The sequence below is a fragment of the Nyctereutes procyonoides genome, unplaced genomic scaffold, assembly GCF_905146905.1.
Source record: "Nyctereutes procyonoides isolate TBG_1078 unplaced genomic scaffold, NYPRO_anot_genome, whole genome shotgun sequence".
NCBI classification, from domain to species: Eukaryota; Metazoa; Chordata; class Mammalia; order Carnivora; family Canidae; genus Nyctereutes; species Nyctereutes procyonoides.
In genome coordinates, this window is record NW_026575049.1 from 42,696,233 (window position 1) to 42,722,319 (window position 26,087).

A 26,087-nucleotide genomic window follows, 5' to 3' on the forward strand; every position below is an offset into this window, starting at 1 on the left:
CATGGAGTCTATGAGTCTTCTGGGCGTTCTCAGGGCATTGGGGACATTATTCAGCTCTAGAACAGTTGAGAACTAAAATATTACTTTGCTACCCATTTCACCTTTCTCAGTGAAATAAATATCATCCATTTGCCAGGAGGAAACACAGAAACATAAAGTCAGTTTGATTTGTTGATCTGGTGGGACTGAATGGGGATTTTTCTTACATTTATTTTTATTTCCACTGTTACTGCTCTCACAACTTAAAATCCTCTTAAATGATATAAAGAGAAGCCTTTTAGATCTTGGCTAACCAACACCCTGCTAAAAGTTGTTTGTCTCTTGGGATCCTCCTGTGTCCTCAGCCTTATGTGATAAGTACCTAACTTGGTTTCTGCTGGTGGCCAGCCTCTTCAGCACAAAAAGTGCACTGAACAGAAGAGCCAAGTCATGAGATGTCCCAGTTCCATCATTACTGTGGGGTGGATGTCTGCAGAATAAATGTCAGAGTGTTTTGCCAACAAGTGCTCTGCACTGGCTTGTTGCAGGAATCCAGAGTCTTGAAGGCTATAGCAGCTTTTCCCAAGTGAGGAAGGCTTTGAACTGTCAGATTTCAAGATCAGAATTCCCAGTAGAAAACTCCTGTAATAAAGAGCCATCCATGAGTCCAAGAAAGTAAATTGCAGCTGCTAAAGCTTCTCCATTTGATCTTATTAAAATTTACTTTTATTAGATTTTTTTTCCCTAACTACTGACTCTAAATTTGCATTTCCCTACTGGTTCTCAGCCCATGGACCTTGTAGATATGCATCTTGGGTTCAGAAAGAAACATTTTCTAAAGGGTTAGATGACCACCCTTCCCACAATGTGTGATGGCCGTAGAGACAGGGGCAAGCTGTCATTTTATTCTCTGTCCCTTTCTTCCCTGATTCTGCCTTGGACCCTATCATGACCCGTGCACATGGCTAAGGCTTTTTAGGACCTGAAGATGACAACAGGTTCTATGAGATGGTGGCTTGTTACAGACTGGGTCTATAGTAGTGTCACCCAATGGGGAAGGCTGACTATAAGCCATAGGAGTAAATCTACTTCCTTATTTTCATGGGTTGGAGCACCTGTTCTTGGGGAGGTAGAATGTTCTTCTTTCTCTCTAGCTTGCGCTGTTGTCCTTTTTCTGCCATTCCTGAATTAATGGTTAAATTACCGTCTGTCTGATCTTCTAGAAGGGAGGGCTCAGCATTTCAGAGTACATACTTAGTACAGGCTGGGACTTCTGTGCTGTGTGCTTTCTTCTAATAGCAAAACAAAACAAAAAATAAAATCTACTTAATCTCTGAGATAAATTTAGTTACCGAAACACTTACCTCCTGCCTCGTCTAAGATAAGATTAGTGGAGTTCTGAAACAGAACCATGCAGTTGTTGATATGTTGCAGGTCTCTGAAAGAGAGTGGCAGATGGCAGACTGAGTAATCGGATTTCAAGATCAGAATCCTCAGTGAACAGAATCCAGCTGCTTGTAGCATATGAAAAATAATTTCTTCCAAGTAAACTCAAAGGACCGTCTTCTTTGATTTCATTTTTACTGAGAGGATTTATTAACCAAATATTTATTAAAGGCACACCAGGAGCCAGGTACTCCAGGTGCTGGGAACTGATAAAGGATCCCTGCCTTTCCCCTGGCAACCCCTTGTACATGCATTTAAAGTAAGAAACTTCGGTGGATTATCAACATTTAACATTTAGTAGTAGCAAATTAGTTGTAATTTGATAGCTTAAAAGACTTGTTATCAAGGACAGAAATGTTGAAACCAAAGCCCGAAATACGGCTTTGTTGCCAGGTGGTAAAGGGTATTGTAAATAATTGTGTCAAACCGTAGTGTGCTAAGCTTGACCTCTTTTGGTATACCTGTATACTCGCAAGAGGAATGGAACCCACTGTGGCCTCACTGGCTGCAGTTTAGAAATGAGGACAGTGTTTTACTTCTGGGGAAGGATTAATCAAACCACAGTGGCCTGGCACAGTGTAGGTGTTCACTGAAAATGTCTTAAAAATTGCACATGAGTTGCTGTATTGAAATGCATGTAGCTTGGTAAGCTGATGAAACAGGCAGACTCATCCTTTTTAAGACTTGTTTGCAGTTTTATAAGCTCCCAGGGGGCTCTTTCCATGCAAGGAGCTGGAACCAGCAAAGTACTGTCTTTCATTTTGAACTTGAGTCTGTGGAAATGTCTTGCTTCACTGACCCTTTTGACTTTCATATTGATTTCCATTTTGCAAAGGAAGTCCTATTGCCTTACCTTATTTATTTTTCTGTAATCCTCCAATGCCTCTAAGCTCCATTTCCTGCCTTTAAGTATGTACAGGGCCATTAAACAACAGTGTGGTTGGTGAGGTGGAGGTAAAATTGTAACTGTAACAGCATCGGGTGCTATCGGGCAGCAGGTTGCTTTTGATGAAATTTGGCCGGTAAACCGGTTTGTGCACGACATAGGAGTCTTGTTGAGCAAGTTTAACAACCCTTCTGTAACTGTTTCTGAGCATGAAGGGACAGTTCTTTGGACTTCATGCTCAGCCTTGTTTTTCCCTTCCAATCTTCGATATCCCTGATGTGGGCACGGAATAGTCTTTATCTGTGACTAGTTAGAAATGAGGCCATAAGGGCATATACCAAGGGTTATTGTCAGGTGGCAAGATATGAGATAAACATTCTTTGGGGTTTTATAGACTTCAAAATGTGTATTTGTTGTGTGATCAAGGAAAAAACCGGATTGCTTTAGAAGGGCAAATTAAGACTAAACTGTATTATTTTAGGGAAGATTTTTTGAAAAGATATTCTTTTTTTTAAAAAAAGATACATTTATGTATTAGAGAGAGAGAGAAGAGAGAACGAGCAGGGGGAGAGGGAGAGGGAGAAGCAGGGTCCTTGCTGAGCAGAGAGCCCGATGTGGGGCTTGATCCTAGGGTCCTGGGATTGTGACCTGAGCAGAAGGCAGACGCTTAACCGACTGAGCCACCCAGGCATCCTTGGGAAAGGTATTCTTTATAACTGATTCTCTAAATGTGATTTTGGGAGTATAAGTAACACCTGTTGGTCTTGTTCAACACGGGTTGTCAAAAGTGATAAATTATCATGTCTCAAACAGGACGTCTCCTGTTAACAGGGACCAAAGTGCACCAGGCTGTTTAAAGACTTGACGGAAGCAGATAGTTTCTCAACACAATTGATAGTTCAGAGATGTTTTGCCAAAGGACTTTGGTTCTTTTGAAGTAGCAGAAACTGGCAAGGGAGTATAGCTGATGCTGTTACATTTGATTGCACCAGGGTCAGTCTAACATAATTTTTTGCCTTTTTTTTCTAAGTCAAAACAAGCGGGATGATTCTAGTCTTCATTGGATAGGGGCTACTGGAATCTGAATGAGGAAGGTTCAGAATTAAAAATGAGTGGCAGTAAAAAAAAAAAAAAAATGAGTGGCAGTACCTTTAGAGACAAGGAAATCCTGCCATTTTCACCAAAGTGGATAAACCTCAAGGACATTATGCTAAATGAAAGAACCCAGTCACCGAAAGACAGATGCTACATGATACCACTTATATGAGATGATGAGTCTAAAAATAAAATAGACCCATAGAAGCAGAGAATGGAATGGTGGTTGCCAGGGGCTGGGGAAGTGGAGAATGGGGAGGAATTAGAGGGTACCAAGTTTCAGTTATGCAAGGTGAACATGTCCTAGAGATCCACTGTACAGTGTAATGCCTATAGTTAACAATTTTGTATACTTAAATATTTACTAGAGGGTAGATCTTATGTTAAATGTTCTTATCATAGTGTTATATATTAATAAGAGAGTGGGAGGAAACTTTCGGAATTGATGGACATGTTTATGGCATTGATAGTGTTGATGGTTTCATGGGTGTATACTTATCTGCAAACTCATATTAATTATGTATACCTTTTTGTATGTCCAAAAGAAAGGGTGACAGATATCTGGAAAGAGCTGAACAGAATGGGAAGGACAGGTTAGCATGGGGCTAGAACCATCAGGATGATGAGCAGATGGTCCTGGAGCACTTGGGTCTGATAGCCTTTGGGAGAGGCCAACAAGGACACATCAGTGTTCAGGGAAGAGCTCCGGGCAACCCTGGATTGTACTGGGCTTGGAAGCGTGGAGGTGGAGCAGATAGCCATCCCCATTCTTCCCAGATGCCCCTGGCGGCCAGCATTTCATTTGGAGATGGTATCATGTCTTAAAGTCAACCTCTTTGTTGATTCTTGGTTTTTTCTCTCACTGTGCCTCTTACCTTTCATTTTATAGCCTTGAGTCATTCCTGCACTGAAAGAATTTAATCTTAGTTGTTTTATGTAATCATCATACCAGAAGACCAGATAACTGGATAGTCAAGTGCCTAGAAATACTGGAAATTTTCGAGATAGTGTTCATTATATCCACAGCAACATGTGTCTGTTAAAGCAGGGCTATCACTGTGTTTGGAATTGGCTGTCATGATGGTGTTTTGTGTAGGATTGTCATGCACTTTGAGCATTACGTCACCCTGCTCGGAGGTTCACTATGACAGGATCCTTATGTTTGGTCTGAGCCAAAGCAGACGGCTTGGTCCCCATCCAAGGATTATTTATGGAGCCACTAGAATAACGTGTCAGGGTTCACCAGTGTGGACCTAGAGCACACTTATGTTCAAATGCATTTATGATTCATCACTTGGGGGAATGGAGTTAGGAAAAGTTTTTATATTTAATTTAGGAGCCCAATTGTGGACACTTGACCATTATCGTAATTTTTTTTTCTTTTACCATCAAAACATACTTTTTAAAATTGTGGTAAAATACATAGAACATTAGCTATCCGAACTGCTTTTTAAAAAAGATTTTATTTATTTATTTATTTATTTATTTATTTATTTATTTATTTACTTACTTACTTACTTACTTACTTACTTACTTATTTATTTGACAGAGAGAGAGAATGTGGGGAGGGGCAGAGAGAAGAGAGAATCATAAGCAGAGCTCCACATGGGGCTTGATCTCACCACTCGAGATCATGACCTGAGCCGCAATCAGCAGTTGGATGCTTAACTGACTGAGCCACCGGGTGCCCCTCAACTGTTTCTAAGCATACAGTTCAGTGCTATTAAGTGTATAGTTCACATTGTTGCACAACCACCACTGTCTCCAGAGCTCTTTTCATCTTGGAAAACGGGAACTCTGTTCCCAATGAAGCATTTTCACAACTTTTGAGTGAAGGCAAAAAGAATTCTGTCTCCCTTAAGTCCAGGGTGAACAGGACAGTCTACATTGTAACTCCTCCTGGCTGATTAGAGGTAGCCCCCTTACTGGCTGTCATCTCTTGGTTCTTGAGAAGGCAAAGGGTCATTGTGTGGCTGTCCTTGTTCCCATGTATCTGGGAGGTGGGGGCCTGGGGGCTGCCCATCCTGTTCTCAAGAACCAGGGCCAGGATCCCTCCCTTGCAGTGCCCTTGAAGCTCTCCTCCCTGGACTTTCACTTGCTCAGACTCATGTAGATTTGGCAGGCTCCTCCTGTCACCATGATGGGCACGTGGCTGCTGTCTTATCCACTGAGTTATAAAGACAGAGCTCCTCAGGGGGCTGGCGCTAGAGCTTCCTGCATGATTCAGTTACCCTGTGGCTTTGCCCACCGATTGACTGCACTCTCAAAATAGCACCATCATCTCTTAGGTTAGTGGAGATTTGTGGGAATCATAAGGAACACACAGTAAGAGGTATATTGAATTATGTAAAATGCTTTGTAAAAAAACCCCAACAACTCTGGAATCTAATTATTTGGATTATGAATTTGACTTTGAATAGTTAGAGCTCTTTTGTTGAGAATGCACATATTCCCAACATTTGTCTTCTCTTTTTGAAGATAGCAGAAAGGACTTCATGTGACCTTTTAGGTTACTTACTACTTTTCACAAATAAAAGTTTTTTCCTTTTTTCTGGTTCTTTGCTCCCCCCTCCATGTCTCCAAGACAGTGATAGCAGCCAAACCAAACAGCCCTAACACGAAGACAGAGCTCTGGACCAAATTAGTTTCCCAACTGGATTATCGTGCTGAGTGCAGTGCACTGTGGGCGTGCCGTCACGTTGATGGCTTGTGGATAATGATGAGAAGCTCTTTCTTTTTTTTTTTTAGATTTTATTTATTTATTCATGATAGGCACAGAGAGAGAGACAGAGAGAGACAGAGAGAGAGAGAGGCAGAGACACAGAGGGAGAAGCAGGCTCCATGCGGGGAGCCCGACGCGGGACTTGATCCCGGGTCCCCAGGATCACTCCCTGGGCCAAAGGCAGGTGCTAAACCGCTGAGCCACCCAGGGATCCCATGAGAAGCTCTTTGTTGGGGTAAAAGCTTTTTTTTCTTATTTTTTTTTTCCTGGGGCTGCTGAAGTCTATTCTAAGCCCAACACCATTAGGAAGACCTGTTTTCTTCAGTGCAGGGGAAAAAATGGACTGTTTTCTGTTTTTTAACTTTCCTGAAAATGCTTTCCATGGGGGCTGGGTGTTGCTGTGTTTTAAGTGGGTTTTACTTGGGGTACCTGGGTGCTCAGTGGTTGAGTGTCTGCCTTTAGCTCAGGCAGTGATCCGAGGGTCCTGGGACCAAGTCCTGTGTCAAGCTCCCCCTAGGGAGCCTGCTTCTCTCCCTATGTCTCTGCCTCTCTTTGTCTCTCATGAATAAATAAAAGTAAAAAAAAAAAAAGGGGGGTTTTACTGCGCTAGGGTGCTCTTACTGGTAAGAGCAGAGCACTTTGTCACTGCTGCCTGTGGTTAGGTCCCAGGCTCAACACAGAGGTTATATAAACAAGGAGGCAGTGGGCAGGCTTCTCCAAGTGTCCTTGTTTGTCCCACGTCAGTAGCTGCCATTTTGTCTTGAACTTGGTACCATCCATGTGCATGAAACCCAGCCAGAATGAAAGAACAGCATTATCACGTAGAAGCAAATTATTCATAGGCCCCTTTTGGGCCCTAATTATAAAACTTGTCACTCGACATCTATCTCAGCCAGAGTTGTTATTCTAATAGCCTAAAAATAGGAGAGTTGCACTCCGTGAGCCGCCAGGAGGGTTTTCCTGTAGAGCCAGACGAGCCATATGGAGCTGCCGCAGAAGGCAGGCCAGCGTGCTCCATGGGAGCTGCCCTGCACTTGGGGAGATTCGTTCACGGAGACAGAGCGAGGACTTCGCCAAGTGGGGCTTGGGAGAGCCGAGTCAATCTGAATGTAGGTAGAAGTGTAGGTTTGTGGTTGATGGAGCATTTCTGAAAATAAGCCTTACCCTGTCTTTAAATAGACCCAAGAGCAGGGAAAGAGGAGGCCTGCTTTGGAGCTACAGCTGGCGAGGCCAGTGGTCCCTACTGCTCAGACCCTGCCTACTTCATCCCTCCCTCCAGAGTGGCCAAAGGATTAGTGAGAAAACAGACCCTAGATGTAAGGCTTCAGTATTTTGTCTTTTTAAATTTTTTTTTATTTATTCGTGAGAGACACACAGAGAGAGGCAGAGACACAGGCAGAGGGAGAAGCAGGCTCCCTGTGGGGAACCCAATGTGGGACACCATCCCAGGACTCTGGGATCATGACCTGAGTTGAAGGCAGCCACTCAACCACTGAGCCACCCGGTGCCCCAGTATTTTGTCTTGTTAATGAACCTGAGCCTGGCAAATAAATATTGCTTCAGAGACATCCATGTGAGTTATCTTCAGCTTCCTTATAAAAAGACAGATAAGGGCAGCCTGCTTAGTGGTTTAGCGCCACCTTCGGCCCAGGGCATGATCCTGGAGACCTGGGATCGAGTCCCACATCGGGCTCCCTGCATGGAGCCTGCTTCTCCCTCTGCCTGTGTCTCTACTACACCCCCTCTGTTTCTCATGAATAAATAAAATCTTTACAAAAAAATAAAATAAAAAGATAAGTAGGGCTACATACTTTGTTGTTAGGAGCTTTGTGTACACGTTTTGCCATATATTTACTTTATTGCTGCATATATATGTATATATTTTTCTCTTAGACCAACTTGACATTTGTGGACATCATACCCCATTTTCTCATGACTTAGAACAATTTTTTTGCCATGCAAACCTTTTTTTCCTTCACCACTCAGCAGAGATTTAAGGATGCTTTTTCCTTCCTGATTTTTTCATTTCTCATTTTGCTTTTCCTGCTGCGAACTCTCACCGACCTGCGTCTCACCTTGGCATCTTCTCTACCATCTTGGCTCTTTGTCTGCCATTTCTTTTGTGTTTGTGCTTTGGTTAGCTCCACCCTGAGTGCTCTGGTTTATCCTGGATTCAGAGCTCCTCCGTTCCTGGAGTTCCTGAAAAGGGGCAGTCTGTATTTGTGCAGAAGTGGAGGGCCCTTGTCTGTAGTGGATGCTGACTGACCTGACTTCCCTTGTCACTTTTTATTTTTTTAAAAGATTTTATTTATTTATGAGTGACACAGAGAGAGGCAGAGACACAGGCAGAGGGAGAAGCAGGATCCATGCAGGGAGCCCGATGTGGGACTCCATCCCAGGTCTCCAGGATCATGCCCCGGGCTGCAGGCGGCGCTAAACCGCTGCGCCACTAGGGCTGCCCCCTTGTCACTTTTTTTTAAAAAAGAAACTCAACTTTATTTTTTATTATTTTTTAAAAGATTTTTATTTATTTATTCATGATAGTCACACACACACACACACACACACACACAGAGAGAGAGAGAGAGAGAGAGAGAGAGAGAGAGAGAGAGAGAGGCAGAGACACAGGCAGTGGGAGAAGCAGGCTCCATGCAGGGAGCCCGACGCGGGACTCGATCCCGGGTCTCCAGGATCGCGCCCTGGGCCGAAGTCAGGCGCTAAACCGCTGCGCCACCCAGGGATCCCTCAACTTTATTTTTTTAGAACAGTTTTTAGATTTACAGAAACATGGTGAAGGCCAGTATAGGGAGTTGTCTTAGACACTATACCCAATTTCTCTGACTATTGACATATTGGTATGGTGTATTTATTACAGTGAATGAACAGATATTGATGGATTATGGTGATGGGCAGACTATGACTTAAGCCTGTAAATATGTTAGGTTCTGTGGCAAAAGGGAACTAAGTGTGCAGGTGGAATTAAGTGGGTTGCTAACCAGCAGATCTTCATGTAGGGAGATGAGCTTGAATTAAGCAGGAGGGCTCAATGTGATCATAAGGAGTTTCAAAAGTGGAAGAGGAACTCACCCTGGTGTTGCTGGCTTTGAAGATGGGGGAAGAGGCCGGGACCCAGATAAAGTGAGTGGCCACTCAGGGCTGGGAAAGGCAAGCAAAGGGATTCTCCTCTTGGGCCTCCAGAAAGGAATGTGCCTGTTGACCCCTTGATTTTAGCTTAGTGGGGTCTGTATCAGACCTCCGACCTACAGAACTATGAGATAATAGATTTGTTTTGTTTTAAGCTACTGTTTGTGGTTATTTGTTGGAGCAGCAGTAGAAAACGAATATGGTGATAGTTCGGTAAAGACTATGTTTTATACAGGTTTTGCTGGCCTTTTTCTGCTCCGGGGGTCACCTCTCAGGACATTACTTCCCATGTGGTTGTCATCTTGGCTGTGACAGTTTCTCAGACTTCCCTTGTTTTTAATGAATTTGGTGATTCTGATAGGACTGGTCGGGCATCTTGTCTGTGTCACACATGAGGCTCATTCTCTCATATTTGCTTTGTCTCTCCAGACTGTGTTTTCTTGCTTCTCAGCATTCTTTGTAATTGTTTCTGAAAGCCCGACATGATGTATGGGGTACTAAGAACTGAAGAAATAGTTCTTAGTTCTATGTGCTTCTGACCAGGACTTGGGCTGTATTTGTGTGCTGTAGCTACAGGTGCCTGAGGTTCTCAGATTCCTCAGGTGTCCTTGCTTTGGTCTGTCTTTGGGCTGCTTTAACAACAAATTCCGTACCTGGCTAGCTCAGTCTGTAGAGCATGGCCTTTTCTTTTTTTTTTTTTTTAATTCTTTTTTTTTAATATTTTATTTATTTATTTGAGAGAGAGAGAGAGAGAGAGAGAGCGAGCGCAGAGGCAGGAGGAGGAGCTTGAGGGTGTATACCATCTCATGACCCAGAGATCATGACCCGAGCTGAAACCAAGGGTTGGACGCTTAACCAACTGAGCCACCCAGGTGCCCCAGAGCATAGGACTCTTAGTCTCAGAGTTGTGAGTTCAAGCCTTATGTTGGGTGTAGAGATTTCTTAATCACTGAGAAACCCCAAAACCCTGAACTCTTCACGTGGAATCGAAGTCTTCCAGCTCTTCAGCTGTTGATATGGCGATAAAGAATGGGGAGAAGCACCCTGTAAATCTTATCAGAGAAATCTCAGTCTGTGTCCCTGGGTTGTACTCTTTAGCAGTGTTTCTTGGATGCCTCTCTCTTCCTCTCACCCTCTCCTAAGGTGAGACTGGAAGACGAGTGGGTTGAAGTCAGAAATGGCCTTCCCCTAGCTAGGATAAAGTTCTGGAAAAGTCTTTTCCCTGGAGAGCAGGCCTGTGTTATGGAGGATGCTCTGAGCACCCTGCACTGTGATGACTTCCCTTCCCCTAGGCAAGCATGTGGGGATTTTTCCTGGCTTTTCATAGCAAGAACCTAGTGGTAAAAACCATACGGGTTTGGGGCCCCCTAAGACTGTGGCCACCAGGAATTTCTTACTCTCCTGTTAGTTTGCACTCAGCCTCCAGCAACTTGTCAAAACCACCATTTAAGTGTTTCTACTGGTGTAATGGCCCCAGTGCCTTCTGTGTCAGGCAAGCAGATCTTGGCTGTGACTTTGAATTGTTTCTTCTCTCCAGATTTCTGGGTCGTGATTTGAACTGTGACCTTAGTTCTTTGATGGGTCCCAGAAAAGCCCCTGGTTTTCGGTTTGCTCAGCTTCTTGATGGGAGTGAGGACTCCATATTCTTTACATGGTAGAGCTGAAACTAGAAGTCGTTGTCTGCCCCCCATTCCCTTCATCGCTCCCTCCCCACCTTCCCAGCAGCTGAAGTTTGGTACCAGGTTGGTTGTGTTGGTATAAGACACCTGGACCATTGCAAAAGCCTCCTGAGTTGAAGAGGAAAAAAAAAAAATCACTCTTTCTGATAAAAACAACTGCTTTCTGTGTTGTGGTGATGCTGTTATTTCCCACCCTTCTCACTTCCTTCATTTTGTTGCTCAGGTTTTTCTTACTAGCAAACTAGATACGGATTCTATAACAGATCACTTAAATTGGGAAGTGCTAAGTCTACATGAAGAACAGGTGGGGTTTTTAGCACCTTTCTAGGGTCCATCCACTTCCCTATCACTCCCTCCCTCCAAGCTTTGACAGTCAGGCATGTTTATCAATCTTATACAAATGCATCTTTAACTTTACTCTACCCCCCCACACCGACCTGTGCTTTTAATCGCAGAGCTCCCCTAAGCAGCTGTGCAGGTTCTGTGTTAAAGTAGCAGCCCCTTAATCTGACAGCTTTCAGCCCCCCTCAATTATGTGTAAGTCAAGTGCAAACAAGTAAGGGGGTAAAAATTCTGAGCAGCCTAAGGAATAATTGCTATAAAGTCACACACTCTCCTTCTTCCCCTCAAGTCATTAATTGGGACAGATCAAGGTGATTTTATGGGGGGTGGGAGGGGGTGGATGGGCAGTTGGAGCCTGAATAGGGTGAAGAGGGCATCTGTCAGAAAGGGGACATTGGTAGCAACAGGAGGACTGATTAGATATGTAAATACATTAAGAATAATGGAAACCAGGTTCCTTGGTGTTGAAGAGAGTTGGAAATGTGGAAAGAAATGGGAATGAACAGTGGATTGCAATTGGATTGCAATTGGAGGTAGTGATGTGAGCTCAGTTTTTATGTATAAAATCAATATAAAAATAATGTTAATGTGTACTTATGTATATGTAAATACATATATATACCCATGCACATATGCATATACACACATGTACGTATAGTATGAAATTCTGACCACTGAAAGGTTCTGGGAGCAAGCACCCTCATAGCAGTAAGTATACCTGGCTCCCAGATTTTGGCTTTTTTTTTTTTTTTAAAGACTTTATCCATTTATTCATGAGAGAGACAGAGAGAGAGGCAGAGACACAGGCAGAGGGAGAAGCAGGCTTCCTGCCAGGAGCCTGATGTGGAACTTGATCCCAGGACTCCAGGATCACGCCCTGAGCCAAAGGCAGACACTCAACCACTGACCCACCCAAGGATCCTAGATCTTGGCTTTTCATACCATTCTTCACTAAATGAACCAGGGCTTCTTGGAGAAATCGCTGATTCCAGGGCTAAAGCAGGAAAAATACAGGTTGAACTGGGATTATTTGATCATGCCAGAAAGTAGAAAGAATAATGAGGACATGTCCAAAGGACACAGAAACCAGCTTGAAGGGGCTCTCACTGGCTACTCATTGTCAGAGACAATGTGAACATCAAAATACCTGTAATGCCAGAGTGGATAAAGCAGGAGAACATGAAACCATACTGATAGAAATAAAAAAGTTGAAAATTTAATGAGGAATGTAGTTTCAAAGTACTTCACAGCATACTTGTTAATTATGAAGGGAAAAAGGAGTAACTTTACAGTGTGGAAGCTTGGCAAACACTTTTACCAGTAATGGGACAATATGAAATCGTCTGCCACCTGCTGTGTGGGTGGGTGTGTTTCTGTGTTTGCTGTGGATTCATGCTGATATTCATGACAACAGAATGATAAACCTTTACTTTGTATGCTTTTATGGCCTGTGAAGGACTCCAGTATATTATTTGCTGCTCACAGTCCCCTTCTGGAGTAGGCAGGGGTTATTCATATACCATGGAGATGATGATAAAATAATAATGGTACTTCTTACATCCAGGTGATAGTCTAAGACTTTTTGAATGTTACATACATTAATTCTTACAATTACCCTATGAGGTAGGTATACAGCGATTATTCCATTTTACAAGGCATGGAAAAGTTAAGTAACTTGCCTAAGATCACACAGCTTGAAAATTGGGGAGCTGGGACTCGAGTCAGGCATTCTGAGTACAGATCTCCAGCTCTTATTTACAGAGTCATGTTGCCTCTGTTTTGAAGATGTTGAGGAAAGCAAACAAGTTAGGTGACTCTTCTGGGGTCCCTTGTTCACTTGGTCACTGGATTCTGCAAATGTGCACTGAGTGCCTGTTAATGTCAGGCCCTGTTCCAGATGTTGGGTATCTGGCATCGGGTAGCCAGAGCTCTGGGCCTCATGGAGCTTGGGCTCTTGAGAGGTGAGTTGAAGAACTGGACCCAAGCCTGTTGCCTTCTCGTGTCATGTTTAGACACCAACTGAACTGTGTGCGGGGAGTGGGCAGCTGGTCAGTCCCTGTGCTCAGAGGTGCACTTTCTTTTTTCTTTTGAAGGTCGCCTGGTAGGTGCTCTGGATGCAGTGCTGGATTCCAATGCACGGGTGGCTCCATTTCGAATTCTCCTTCAAGTGCCTGGGTCCCAGGTTTATTCTCCCATAGCATGTGGTGAGTTACTGAGTGGATCAGACGTTTACTGGGCCATAGCCACTGGTGAGTTTTGTTCCAGTTGGAATATTCCAAACCTTAAGGTCTAAGCATGCTGAGTATCTGCATGTTGGTGAAGCTTGAAGGTAACTCCTTTTAGAAACTCATCTGCTTTTATGAGCTCTTTTCTTTTTCTTTCCAGCCATCAAAAGCATATAAAGGCTACAAGCTTGGGCACCTTAGCTTGGGCATGCCAGGCTTTCGTGTGGTGTGTTGTTCCAGGTGCTATATATTGTTGAGTATGAACGGAGCCCTTTCCTCCTTAATTTTGTTTCTGACCTAAAAAACATCGTCCTGGGTAGTGTCTGAGGGCTGCGTCTGACTCAGGGCAGTTTTCACCCCCTTGTTCCACATTTATGCAGCATCACTGGACTGCTCCACCCCATGGGAATTTTGAAATCCCCTCATCCTCTTCATCTGGGGTTTTAATCCACCTACATTCTCTGATGCTCTACCTGCCATGCCAGCATCTCAGGGACTGGGAATCATTCCATCTGAGAAGCCTCTTCTTATTAAGAAACAAAAGCAAGATGTGTCTTTTTAACTATACAAGTTGTAAATGTTCACTTTCCAGAAATTAAGTTGGTAAGAGAGAAGGACAGGAAATCTTCTGTACCCTCTTATCAGTGCTGATCCACTCTTCTGTGTACCTGTGCTAATACACGTCGAGGCTTCTAGTTTGGTTTTTTTCTCTCAACACTTGACTAGCTACCATAAATTTCCAGCATCACCACACCCTCTTTAACAATGCTGGATATTTTTTCCTGGAGAATACAGAAAAGTACGAAGAAGAAAATTTTTACCATATCCACCCTACAATTCTAAGCACTGCTAACATAACATCTTGGTATTTTTTTCCCCCAGTTTGTTCTAGTTAAGACAGATCCTTCTGTATTAGTATAAGATCATAAAAATGGCACATATTCAGTATAATCCATCAATACTTGACAAGTACAAGGAAGGAAATGTCTCTTACCCCATATCCTAGATGCTCAAAGTAACCTCTGGTCACACTGGGTTCACTTCATTGAGACCACTGTATACTGCATTTAGGGCAGGTACAGTGATAGTTTTGGAGACAAAAGTACCTTTGTACTTTGTGAAAATGGAACCTGCTATTTTGTAATAAAATAATTACAATGCTAATAATTGACAGTGCTATTTTGTAACAAAAGTATTGTTTTTACTTGATCTCAACTAAGCGAGAAGTTGAAGTAAAACCAGAGAAATGTTAAGCTTCAAAAATAAATGTTTCTGGGATCCCTGGGTGGCGCAGCGGTTTGGCGCCTGCCTTTGGCCCAGGGCGCGATCCTGGAGACCCGGGATCGAATCCCATATCGGGCTCCCGGTGCATGGAGCCTGCTTCTCCCTCTGCCTGTGTCTCTGCCTCTCTCTCTCTCTCTGTGACTATCATCAAATAAAAATAAAATTTAAAAAAAAATAAATGTTTCCTTAACACAAGAGCTTATTTTCTAAAGGGTTCATTAAAGGTTAAGGGAAGAGAGTTGTGAAAGCATCACAAGGTTAGGATTGTGGCTTTTTAAAGCAGTGTTGCGATTCTGACCATATGGGTTTACTCCCCAGCCAAGGGGGGTGCCAAGGTGCCAGCATTTTTACTCTTTTTCCTTCCTCTCTGGTCTCTCACTTAAAAGCATGTTATTATTAACTTCATGTTGTACTTTTCATTCTCTCCATTGTCATGCTGTCCATCATTCTTTGGCTCTGTCTTCTACTTAAATTGATCTAATGCTTTTATTCAGGTATGGCTTTCCTAATACAGAATCTTTAATTTTGGCTCATCGCTCTCTCTCTCAGGTGCCCAACTGACTGAGCCACCTAGGGGCCCTAATTTTGGCTCATCTCTTGATTGCCTAGATTCCTGTTTTCTTCTCCCATTGTCTCACATTTACAAGGATCTGTCCCTTGCTTTGGACTTGAATGACACCTTGGCTGGGTATAATAGTCTCTGGCCATCCAGTGCTCCAGGGTCTTCCTGTAATTAACAAGGCAATGGGAGAAATCTGAGGCTGGCCTTTTTTTTTTTTTTCCTCCTTTTTACTCCCTTGTGGGTGATGTGCTTTTTGCACTTGTAACTGTCTGTATCCTTGAGGTTAAGTAGTTTAGTAACTTGGTTGTGATCTGATACTACCTTGAACACATTGTGTTAGATTTTTCTGGAATTCAGTGTGCTCTTTCACACTGAATTTTGATTTCTTTAATCACATCAGGAAATTTTCTTGTTCGTTATGTGTATTTTAAAAAATGCACCTAATCGGGATCCCTGGGTGGCTCAGCGGTTTAGCGCCTGCCTTTGGCCCAGGGCGTGATCCTGGAGTCCCGGGATCGAGTCCCGTGTTGGGCTCCTGCATGGAGCCTGCTTCTCCATCCTCCTATGTCTCTGCCTCTCTCTCTCTCTTTCTCTCTCTCTCTCTCTCTCTCTATGTCTATCACAAATAAATAAATAAATCTTTAAAAAAATGCGCCTAATGTTCCATTTATTGGAATCCCCACCAGAGACCTTTCTGTTGGATAGCTGTTGTCTGCTTTTTGTTCTTGTTTTTATCTGTCTCTTCAACTAGTATCCTTTATGTTTTTATCTGTCTCTTCAATTAGTATCCTTTCCTCTAAGATAATAATTCAGTTTTCTGCTGTGTATCCCACACTTTGCTGCTTTAACCTACTAATTTTGCTGTGATTTTTAAACATTTAATTTATTTAGAGAGGGAGAGAACACATGAGTGGGGTCTGGGGGGGAGAGGGAGAGAGAGAATCGCAAGCAGACTCCATGCTGAGTGTGGAACCTGACACGGGGTTCCATCCCATAACCCCAAGATTGTGACCTGAACTGAAATCAAGTCAGAGGCTCAGCTGACTGAACCACCTAGGCACCCCTCATTTGACTGTGTTTTGGTCATCATTTCTTGGATATCTCCTCTTCCCTTTTTTCTGTTTCATCTTTTCCTCTTTGCACTCTTATTTTCCTGAATTCATGTTCTTGATGTCTTGGAGCATGAAGCGTTTGTGAGGATTTCCCTTTCTTCCTTGAGGGTTTCTTCTAGGATACAGTTTGTCTTTTGAACACCTTGTACTCCTCTGTTTATCCTCTTCTGCTGTCAGGTGTTGGCTTGGTTGCTATGTTGTTGCTCTGCATCCCACTCATGCTTGGACATGGTCATCTAAGGCTGACACTGTAGTATATGCACCAGTGTAGGAGAACTTTCTGAGTAGTATTTTGGTGACAGAGCAGAGAGGACAGGTGTGCTGCTGAGCTGGATGTGGGATGCAGCAAGACCCTGTCCCTTTCTCTTTCTCTCTGATTTCTCCCCAGGCCAGATAGTTGGTCTTGCTCTGGGTTTGGAGCTTTTGATGGGAATGTCTGGAGTTTTGTCTCACTAGATTGGTTTCTGGGGAGTCTGCAGAGCGGGGACCCTGCTCAGTTCCTGGATCTGTGTAGTCCAGGAGGTCTACAGTAGCCATTTGGGACTCCTGGAGTACTTTCAGACCACAGCAAGTTTATGGATGCACAGCCCTCAACCTTCTGGCTGTAGACTAATTTACTCATTTAGTCCTTTATTAGATACTTAACTGGTTCTAATTTTTCAGTATTTAAAAACCTAAATGAACATCCAGACACTTAAATATTTCAGGATACTTCTCAATCCCCAAAGCCCATTCATGTGAAATGTTGAGTGCCTGCCCCATACCAGACACGTGCTTAGTGTTGTGGGTGGTGAGGGGGTTCCTGGGTGAGGAGCCTCCCTCCACTCGTGTTCACGGGGTCCTGGGGAATACAGTGAGCAATCCAGAGGTGGCAGGTAGAGCTGGAATGAAGAGTAGGGAAGTGAGAGGCGGCAAGATCCTTGATGAGCACATAGTAAGGAAGTTCTGCAGCACGGGGATGCACTTTCTGATGCTGAACTGCATGCTGTAAAGTTTGCCACAGCTTCTACCTGCTTCTCCCACTCCCCTGCCCAAACAGTGCAATCCTGAGAAGGTTGAATTCCTAGAATATTCTTTCTCTTGAGCCAGGATCTGCTTTGTTTAGTTTCCACTTGGCTGAGTATTTGACTTGGACCTGACCCATGGCAGGTCTGCAGATGCTGCACGTTCTTCAGCTGTATTGCCCACAGGAAGTCCCCTGTGTATGCAGTGGTTCTTTCCAGTGCTGCTTTTCTTGGGTTAGGGGAGAAGAACGGGGACGGTATTTGTGTCTTGGCTTGTGGTATTGATTGAGATCCTTAGGCCTCTTCTGGGAGTCACTTGGGCATCCTGTGCTGTGATATTGACTCACCATATTTAATATTTTATTGTGTCTTGAGCATTGAGAAAGGATCCCTGCCCCGGTTTTAAATCTCAGATAAAGCACAAAGAAGAACTGTAGGAAAGGCCTGGGCGGCACCAGGACGTGGGCAGGAACAGGAAGAGTGGCCTGCAAGAACCACTTTTGATTTGATTTTTGACTGTTTGCACGGCAGCGTGGGGAGACTATAGGAGAGCTTTTGAGAAGAATTTTCTTCTTCCTTCTTTCCTTCCTTCTGTTTGTTTTTAAGCAGAGATGGAAGAGCAAGGTAGATAATCCCCTGGGTGAACAATATTATTTGGCAGCGGATTTGTGGATGATTGTGGTTTGAAGGGGCTAAGCGATAAGTTGCTATTATTTTTTGACTTAACATGGACCAACGAATATCAAAGCTTTATACACCTCACTGGCCTCAGTGGATAAAAGATGCATGGCGAGAGGGTGGTGAGGGCTTGTGTAGGAGAGAGGTATGGAGGACTGTGCCCTGTCTTTCAGGTTGACACCCAAATGACCCCTCTGAGAAACTCCTCCCGGCCCCCCCTCCCCGCCCCCGACTACTTCCCCCACTCTGCTGGTGGAGCCCTCCAGCACGTACCAGTGCTGTTACTTAACTTTTTTTTTTTTTAATCTGCCCTCTAATGAAGATAAAAGTTATCCAGTGTCCAGGATAGAGCGTGGTGTGCAGCAAATAGTAGGCAAGCAAATAAGCCACAGTGGTCCAGTATGGACTCCTGCTTTAGATATGAGTAAGTAGTCTGTTAGTCAAAGAAGGTAATGGGCTCAGCACTTAAGCATCTGGTACCTAAGGAGTGGAAGGTGGAGCATGCAATCTTATATAACACTTCTTGGTCCTTTCTGCAATCAGGGCAGGGATATTCCATGGCCGGGTGAGGCCCTGGGTCAGAAACTGTAAAACAAGCGTCCAGGACCCATTGAGCAGTAGAAAAACTTGCAAAACAGGGATCTTGCTTTAAAACAAAACAAAACAGGGGATCCCTGGGTGGCGCAGCGGTTTGGCGCCTGCCTTTGGCCCAGGGCGCGATCCTGGAGACCCGGGATCGAGTCCCACGTCGAGCTCCCGGTGCATGGAGCCTGCTTCTCCCTCTGCCTGTGTCTCTGCCTCTCTCTCTCACACTGTGTACCTATCATAAATAAATAAAAATTTAGAAAAAACAAAACAAAACAAAACAAAACAAAACAAAACAAAGGATGCCTGGCTGACTTAGTGGTTGAGCATCTGCTTTCGGCTCAGGGCATGATCCCAGGGTCCTGGGATTGAGTCCTGCATCAAGCTCCCTGCTAGGAGCCTGCTGCTCCCTCTGCCTATGTCTCTGCCTCTCTCTCTCTATCTCATGAATAAATAAAATCTTTCAAAACAAAACAAGCCCCCCAAAAACCATTTTTTTAAATTGTAAAATATATGTAACATAAAATTCACCATCTTCACCATTCTTAAGTCTATAGTTCAGTGGCATTAAGTACATTCACATTATTGTGTGGCCATCACCACATCCATCTCCAGAAATTTCTCACTTGCACAAACTGAAATTCTGTGCCCTTCAAACACCAAGTCCCATTCCTTCGTCCCTAGCCTCTGGTGGCCACCATTCTGCTTCCTGTCTCTGTGGATTTGCCTTCTTTAGGAGTGTCCTTGAAGTGAAACTGTACATATTTGTCCTTTTGTGGCTGGCGTAATGTCCTCAGGGTTTGTCTGTGTTGTATCAGGTGTCAGAATTTTGTTCATTTTAGGACTGCATAACCAAGAGGGCTTCATGTCTCTTTTATTTTTGAAATTAGATATAATGATCAGCACATGACTAGAAATAAATCAAGGAAAAAAAAGAAAAAATAATAAATCAAGGACATGGTGAGTGGAACCAGGAGAGTCACATCTCAGGAGCCAATTCCTGGTCTGGGTTGGGAGGGGAGGGAAGAGCTGACGGAAGAGATGAGTAGTCCAGGGCTCCAGCCTTGGGTGGGTTAGCTTCGGACCGCATTGACACCTAAGTATGAAGGGCTTTTGGGGGCCCTGGAGGAGCAAGGAGAAATTGTTGGGGTGTCTCTTCTGATGTCTCAGCCTGTACTTTCTTGGCAGTTGAAAAGTCCAGGCTAGGGGTGCCTGGGTGGCTCAGTCGATTAAGCGTCTGGCTTAGGCCCAGGTCATGATCTCAGGGTCCTGGGATTGAGCCTCACGTCAGGCTCTTTGCTTAGCGAGCAGTCTGCTTCTCCCTCTGCCCCTGCCCTCCACCACTTGTGCTTGTGCATTCTCTCCTCAAATAAATAAAATCTTTAAACATAAAAAAGTCTGAGCTGTGAATTACCCATATGTTGCTTCATATTCCTGTTGGTAGGTGACTCTCAGTGCTGTTGGTGTGTTATTGACACGTATGTTATTCTTTACCATGGCCTGGAAGACTGAATTGTCTTTGCCTTGTTTTGGGGACCTACGAAAAAAAAAAAAAAGAAAAGGCTCTGGATTATCTGCATTGATCGTTCCAGGAGTTAAACCGATTATGTAATAATTGGACTCTTTTTAACATTGATTAATTGAGCTATGGGTGGATTGTCTTTTCTGGTTACTGAAAGAGGACTTGATTGCCTTGCTTTGAGACAGCCAGGGTGAAACATGGCCAAGATAGCAGGAGCTTTCTGAGGAAGTCGTCAAACTTTTGTATAGACCATCTTTTAATAATGCTCATGTCTTCACAGATCTGAGTTTGAACCCCAGAGTGCCTGAATACTTTTCTGACTGTTTGTGACAGTATTAGTACAGAATTTTCACCTTTTTAACGAGGTTTCAGGCCATGGTTTTTTTTTTTAATTTTTTTAAATTTATGATAGTCACACACAGAGAGAGGCAGAGAGAGGCAGAGACACAGGCAGAGGGAGAAGCAGGCTTCATACACCCGGAGGCCGACGTGGGATTCGATCCCGGGTCTCCAGGATCGCGCCCTGGGCCAAAGGCAGGCACTAAACCACTGCACCACCCAGGGATCCCCAGGCCATGGTTTTGAGTGAAATGAGTGAGAGCAGGAAAATGGGCAAGCATCATGATACCACCTTACACCGGTAGAGTGTAGAGAATTTCAAGCAGACCAAAGGTAGATACCCACCTGTATGGGCAGAGGCATACCTGTATCTGGGGAGGGGTTAAATGTGTAGTTTGAAAAAACTTAAGGGGCACCTCGGTGGCTCAGTAGGTTAAGCATCTGCTTTTGGTTCAGGTCATGATCCCAGAGTCCTGGGATGGAGCCCTATGTGGGCTCTCTTCTCTGGGGGGAACCTGCCTCTTCTCCCTCTGCCTGCTGCTCCCCATGCTTTTGCACTCTTTCTGTTTCTCTGTCAAGTAAATAAAATCTTAACTAAGTTTTTTTTCCTTTTTTTTTTAATACTTTCACTTTAGAAAATGAAAAAAATACATGACTGAAATTTCCAAGGTCATTAAAGGAAGCTATAGTAGTTTTGCTAATGAAAATGTGAGGCATATGTTTTTTTAAGAATTGTGAATCACAGGAGTTAGGCTTTCCAGCTTAAAAAATTCTTTCCTTTTGCACAAACTTTCCTCATTTGTTCCTCTCAACAGTATATAGGTAGGCATAATTACTGACTTTGGAGAGGGAGGAAGCAAGGCATAAATTGCTTAGTAAGTTGCCAGGGCCACATCTTGTGTCAGGAGTGCCTCACTGGGTGGCTCAGGCACAGGTCCTGCTAGAACATTCTCAGTATTCTTTCTGATTTCTTTCTTATCTCTGCCCTTGACCATGGCTGGCATTTTAGTTTCTTGTATTCTGCATCACTGTTTGCTTTGTCTTTGGAGAGAGAATTTTATTATGGGAGGAAATGTTCCAGGGTGGATCAGATTAGTGTCCTGGTGAACTTTGTGCCAGGGCAGCAAAGGAAGTGCCAGCCAGATCTTTTTTCAAGAACAGAACTCACTGTGCACTTCAAGGAAAATCTGGGAGGTAGCCCTGCAGGAGGAAAGTTAGAACTTTTTTCTGGGTGCATACTCGGAGGCGACTTACTGTGACTTGTCATATTTGCTCTTAGTTGCTTGGGATTTCCTTGGACAACACTAGCTGGCATTTTCCATGTGAGATTTCCACTTGGAAATGGCTGAGGCGTGCTTTGGCTAATGCTTCTTTTCATTCGGTGAGTTTCTGTCACCAGGCTCCTACTTTTTAAAACAATTTTGCTTAGGCTCAAATAATTAAACTCACTGAAGATGTTTGTCCATTAGGGATGTTGCTTATGATTTTAAAAAGCAGACAAATCCTGCATGTAACTTTTAGACTTCGTAAATTTGAAGGTCAAAAGCCCTACTTAAAAAATACTTTTTAGGGGATCCCTGGGTCGCTCAGCGGTTTGGCGCCTGCCTTTGCCCAGGGTGTCATTCTTGGGTCCCGGGTTGAAGTCCCACATCAGGCTTCCTGCATGGAGCCTGCTTCTCCCTCTGCCTGTGTCTCTACCCCCTCCCTGCCCCACCGTCTGTGTGTGTGTGTGTGTCTCTCATAAATAAATAAATAAAATCTTTTTTAAAAAAATGCTTTTTAACCCAGGTAGATATTGGCAGGCCCCATAGTCTTGCATTCTCCAGGTAGCCACAGTCCCCACCCTCAGTTGGCAACACACTCCCTTTCTCCCTCTTAAGATAATTCTTCCGCATGAAGTCTCTTCCTCCCTAAATCCTGATTTGTTACTTGGCATACTTAAGAATAAATATGACCTCTATAAGATCTAAAGGTGTGAAGCTGGGTTTCTCTGTCATCTTCCTTGTTGCCTAACATTTGCACAAAGCATGACCTGTTGGAAAAAAGGAAACCATCTGGAGGGGATCTTGGCAGACATCTGGTTTCATCCCTTCTGTTTTAGTAGATGTGAGGAGACTGGCCAAAACATATGGGTTTCAAAATAAAATGACTTTGGTGAATGAGTTTTTATTAGATGATTCCTTAATGATTGAAAATGAAGGCAGAGCGTGAGAGTGGAAGCCTCTGGACTCTCTGTGGCATGGGGAGCGCTCCTTCTTTCACAGGTTTTTCTGGCCTATGTTTTGTCCTAATCCCTTCATGCTGGTTTTATGCCTTGAAGCTGTCTGCCTCCCAGAGGGCTTGCTTCAGGGCTTGCTGTTGTGCTGGCTTCTCAGACCTATGCTGAACCCAATGATCTGAGTTGCCTGGGGCTGGGAGTGATCCTGATTGAAAAAATAATAAGGAAATTCAGGGAGTGTGAAATCCTTCACCCTTGTTTCTTGCTTTGCTTTCATGTGTGATTTTTACAAAGTGTTCCTCCTAAGTGTGGAGGTCAGTTTATCGAAGTCAATGACTTTTTTGTTAACAAGGGGATTTAAAAGTGTTTTTCGTTATGAAGATTTTCAGACATACCCCAAAGTAGCGAGGACAGAGTAATGACCTCTTACAGGCCCATGCATTGGGATCAGAAAATAAATGCCTTGGTATCATGGTTTTGCCTACTTTGCTTTATCTCTTATTCTCTCCTCCTTCTCCTCACCCCCTGATGTATTTTATTTTTTTTGAAGATTGTATTTTTTTTATTTATGAGAGCCAGAGAGAGACTGGCAGAGAGAGAAGCAGGTTCCCTGCAGAGCAGGGAGCCCAATGCGGAGCTTGATTCCAGATCACGACTTGAGCCAAAGGCAGACATTTAACCAACTGAGCCACCCAGGTGCTCCCCCCAGCCCCAATGTATTTTAAAGCAAATCCTAGAAACCGGTATTTCACCTCTACGTATTTTAGTAATAATCTCTGAATCTGTGGCCATTCTTCTGCCCCTGCAAAGGCATTGTTAAACTAGTGGAGTTAACTGGGACTCTGGTGTCACTGGTGCATTCCAACCAGGGCTGCTCGTTTGCTTTAAGAGTCCTTTGTAGATCTGGGTGGTTCTAATCCACCACACTTCATTTGAGGGTTGTGTCTCTTGTCTCCTTTAGTCAGGAATCCTTCATTCCCCCTCCCCGACCCCGCTTATTTTCCCCAAGTCATTTGGTGAAGAAATTAGGCCAGTTTTTATGTAGAATGTCCTGTACCCTGTGCTTCTGTTTCTTTCCTCAAGGTAGAGCTCAGCTCCTTTCTTAGTCCTTTGTATGACCCCCAAACTACAAGATACTTAGAAATGTTCAGCCACCAATTGGTGGTTCAGTGGTTGAACATCTGCCTCCCACTCTGGTTGTGATCCTGGGGTCCTAGGATCGAATCCCGTATCGGGCTCCCCGTAGGGAGCCTGCTTCTCCTTCTGCCTATGTCTCTGCCTCTCTATCTGTGCCTCTCATGAATAAATAAATAAAATCTTAAAAAAAAAAAAAACAAAAAACAAACTCAAAACGTTCAGTTAAATTTAGATTCAGCATTAAAAAAAAAAAAACCCAAACAACTTGATAGGTTGTTCCACATCTTTTATTCTGTGTCCTCTCAGCAGTCATGGTTCCCCTGGATGTCTTATTCCTAGTGATGCTTAGTTAATGAGTTCATGTGGCTGCTTTCATTGCCTTCTTCTCCATCAATCTTTCTTCCAGTGGTTTGACCCATTATAAGCACCGCCCTATTAACTTTTTCTCTACATACCACAAAGTAGTGATTTCTCCCCTCCCCCCATTTCATCTGTTCTTCGACACCTGTCAGCTTGAGCTTGACTGTACAGAACTTGAACTCCTTCACTGAGGCTGCGTGGTCACCCTGAGAACATGGTACCTTTAGAAAAGGGAGGAGGGGAATGCTGATGTTGGCCCTTTAATGACCTGTCATTAGTGTGAGGTGTTGGGGCCCTGGAGATCTGCACTGGTGACAAGTGAATTGTTTTAGTTTTTTACCCCCCTTCTTCTTCCCTCCTCCTTTTTAGCATCGTTTTAAAGTTTAAAGTGCTTTTCACTCCCAATATTTTATCATGAAAAATTTCAAAGTACAGGAAGTTGAAAGGATTATACGGTGAACACTGGGAGCCAGTTTTTATAAACCCAGCATGTGTCCGTTAATTGTGGTCCTTTGTGGTACTCAGATTGTGCCCTCATCTGCCCCTCAGAGCACTTTCCTGTGGCTTCTGGCACTTGGTCCTGCTCCCAATCACATTTGAGTGCTTCCCGGCTTTCTGGCCAGTAAAGGTTGAGTGTTCATATTGTGCCTTTTCTTCCTTCTGTCTGGGTCTGGCATTTCTTCAGTGGCCCTGGTTCCTTTTAGTGGAGGATGGTATGTAGGGGGCACAGTCTAGGGTATAGGGTTGCTCATTGTTACTAGGTTGTCACCGCTTCTAAGGCTTTTCAGTAAGTATGAGCTAAGAAGTGTGTGTTATGAAAAAGAAAAATCATGAGTTCATATAAACTTTTTTATGTTTCAGGTTTTTAATGTAAATTCTAAGTTAGCATATAGTATAAGATTAGTTTAGAAAAATAAAAAATAAAAAAATAAAGATTAGTTTAGAAGTAGGATTTAGGGTTTCACATATATATATTTTTTAATTTATTTGAGAGAGCGAGCAAGCTAGAGAGAGGGGGGGAAGGCATGAGTTGGGGGGAACGGCAGAGAGAGACAGAGAAGCAGGGTCCCCACTAAGCAGGGAGCCCCATGTGGGGCTCAATCCCAGGACCCTAGGATCTGACCTGAGCTGAAAGCAGATGATTAACTGACTAAGCCACTGAGGCACCCCTAGTGATTCACACATTAATGTGAATGTAATTCACTTTAATCTTACTAATTCAACTGTAAAACCACAGTTATAACTTAGCTTGGATTTTGTGTTTTTCTCTTATATACTGAAAATCTTGGTTTCTAACAATATTCACATAGTTATTATCTATCTCACACATTCACATAGATACTATTTCTAAAAAAACAGCAGTATTAATAAGAATACTGAATGAAATTTAAGTTTTGGCAGCTCTCTTTGGCCTTAGAATATATTTAACTATGGATGTATAGTCAACATTGTTTAAAAGAGCTGTTTTCTCTGTATAATCATTTTAATAACCTGATAAATCAATTTACTTAAATTCAGTATTTTTTTTCCTTTATTAACTTTTTAAAAAAGGAAAACTCTTTTATAATTCCTTAATCAAACCTATAAAATCTACAAACAAGGTGTGTGTAGAGAAGCCAGGCTTTCACTGCTATCCCCTTTTTGCCTCCTTCCCTCTGCCATAGGGACACCTCACTTTTTATAGCTTAGCTTTCTACTGTTTTGTTTTACAAATATACTCTACATTCTCGCATCCTCCTTTTACTAGGAGGATCTTTTACAAAGATCA

General features: G+C 43.4%; 1 protein-coding gene across 5 annotated transcripts in view; it reads left to right on the plus strand.

The window, feature by feature from the left end:
- TBC1D8 (TBC1 domain family member 8) overlaps positions 1–26,087 on the plus strand; it is a 128,909-nt gene that overhangs the window by 29,274 nt on the left and 73,548 nt on the right. For 4 of the 5 annotated variants that reach the window (XR_008664875.1, XM_055328492.1, XM_055328491.1 and 1 more), the window contains exon 2: positions 13,387–13,542. Coding sequence is in view for 4 of the 5 variants with exons in the window: in XM_055328492.1 (XP_055184467.1) it covers positions 13,387–13,542 (156 nt within the window). In the remaining variant the exon portion in view is untranslated. The remainder of the gene's footprint in view (positions 1–13,386; positions 13,543–26,087) is intronic. The other variant, XM_055328490.1, reaches the window with a different exon arrangement.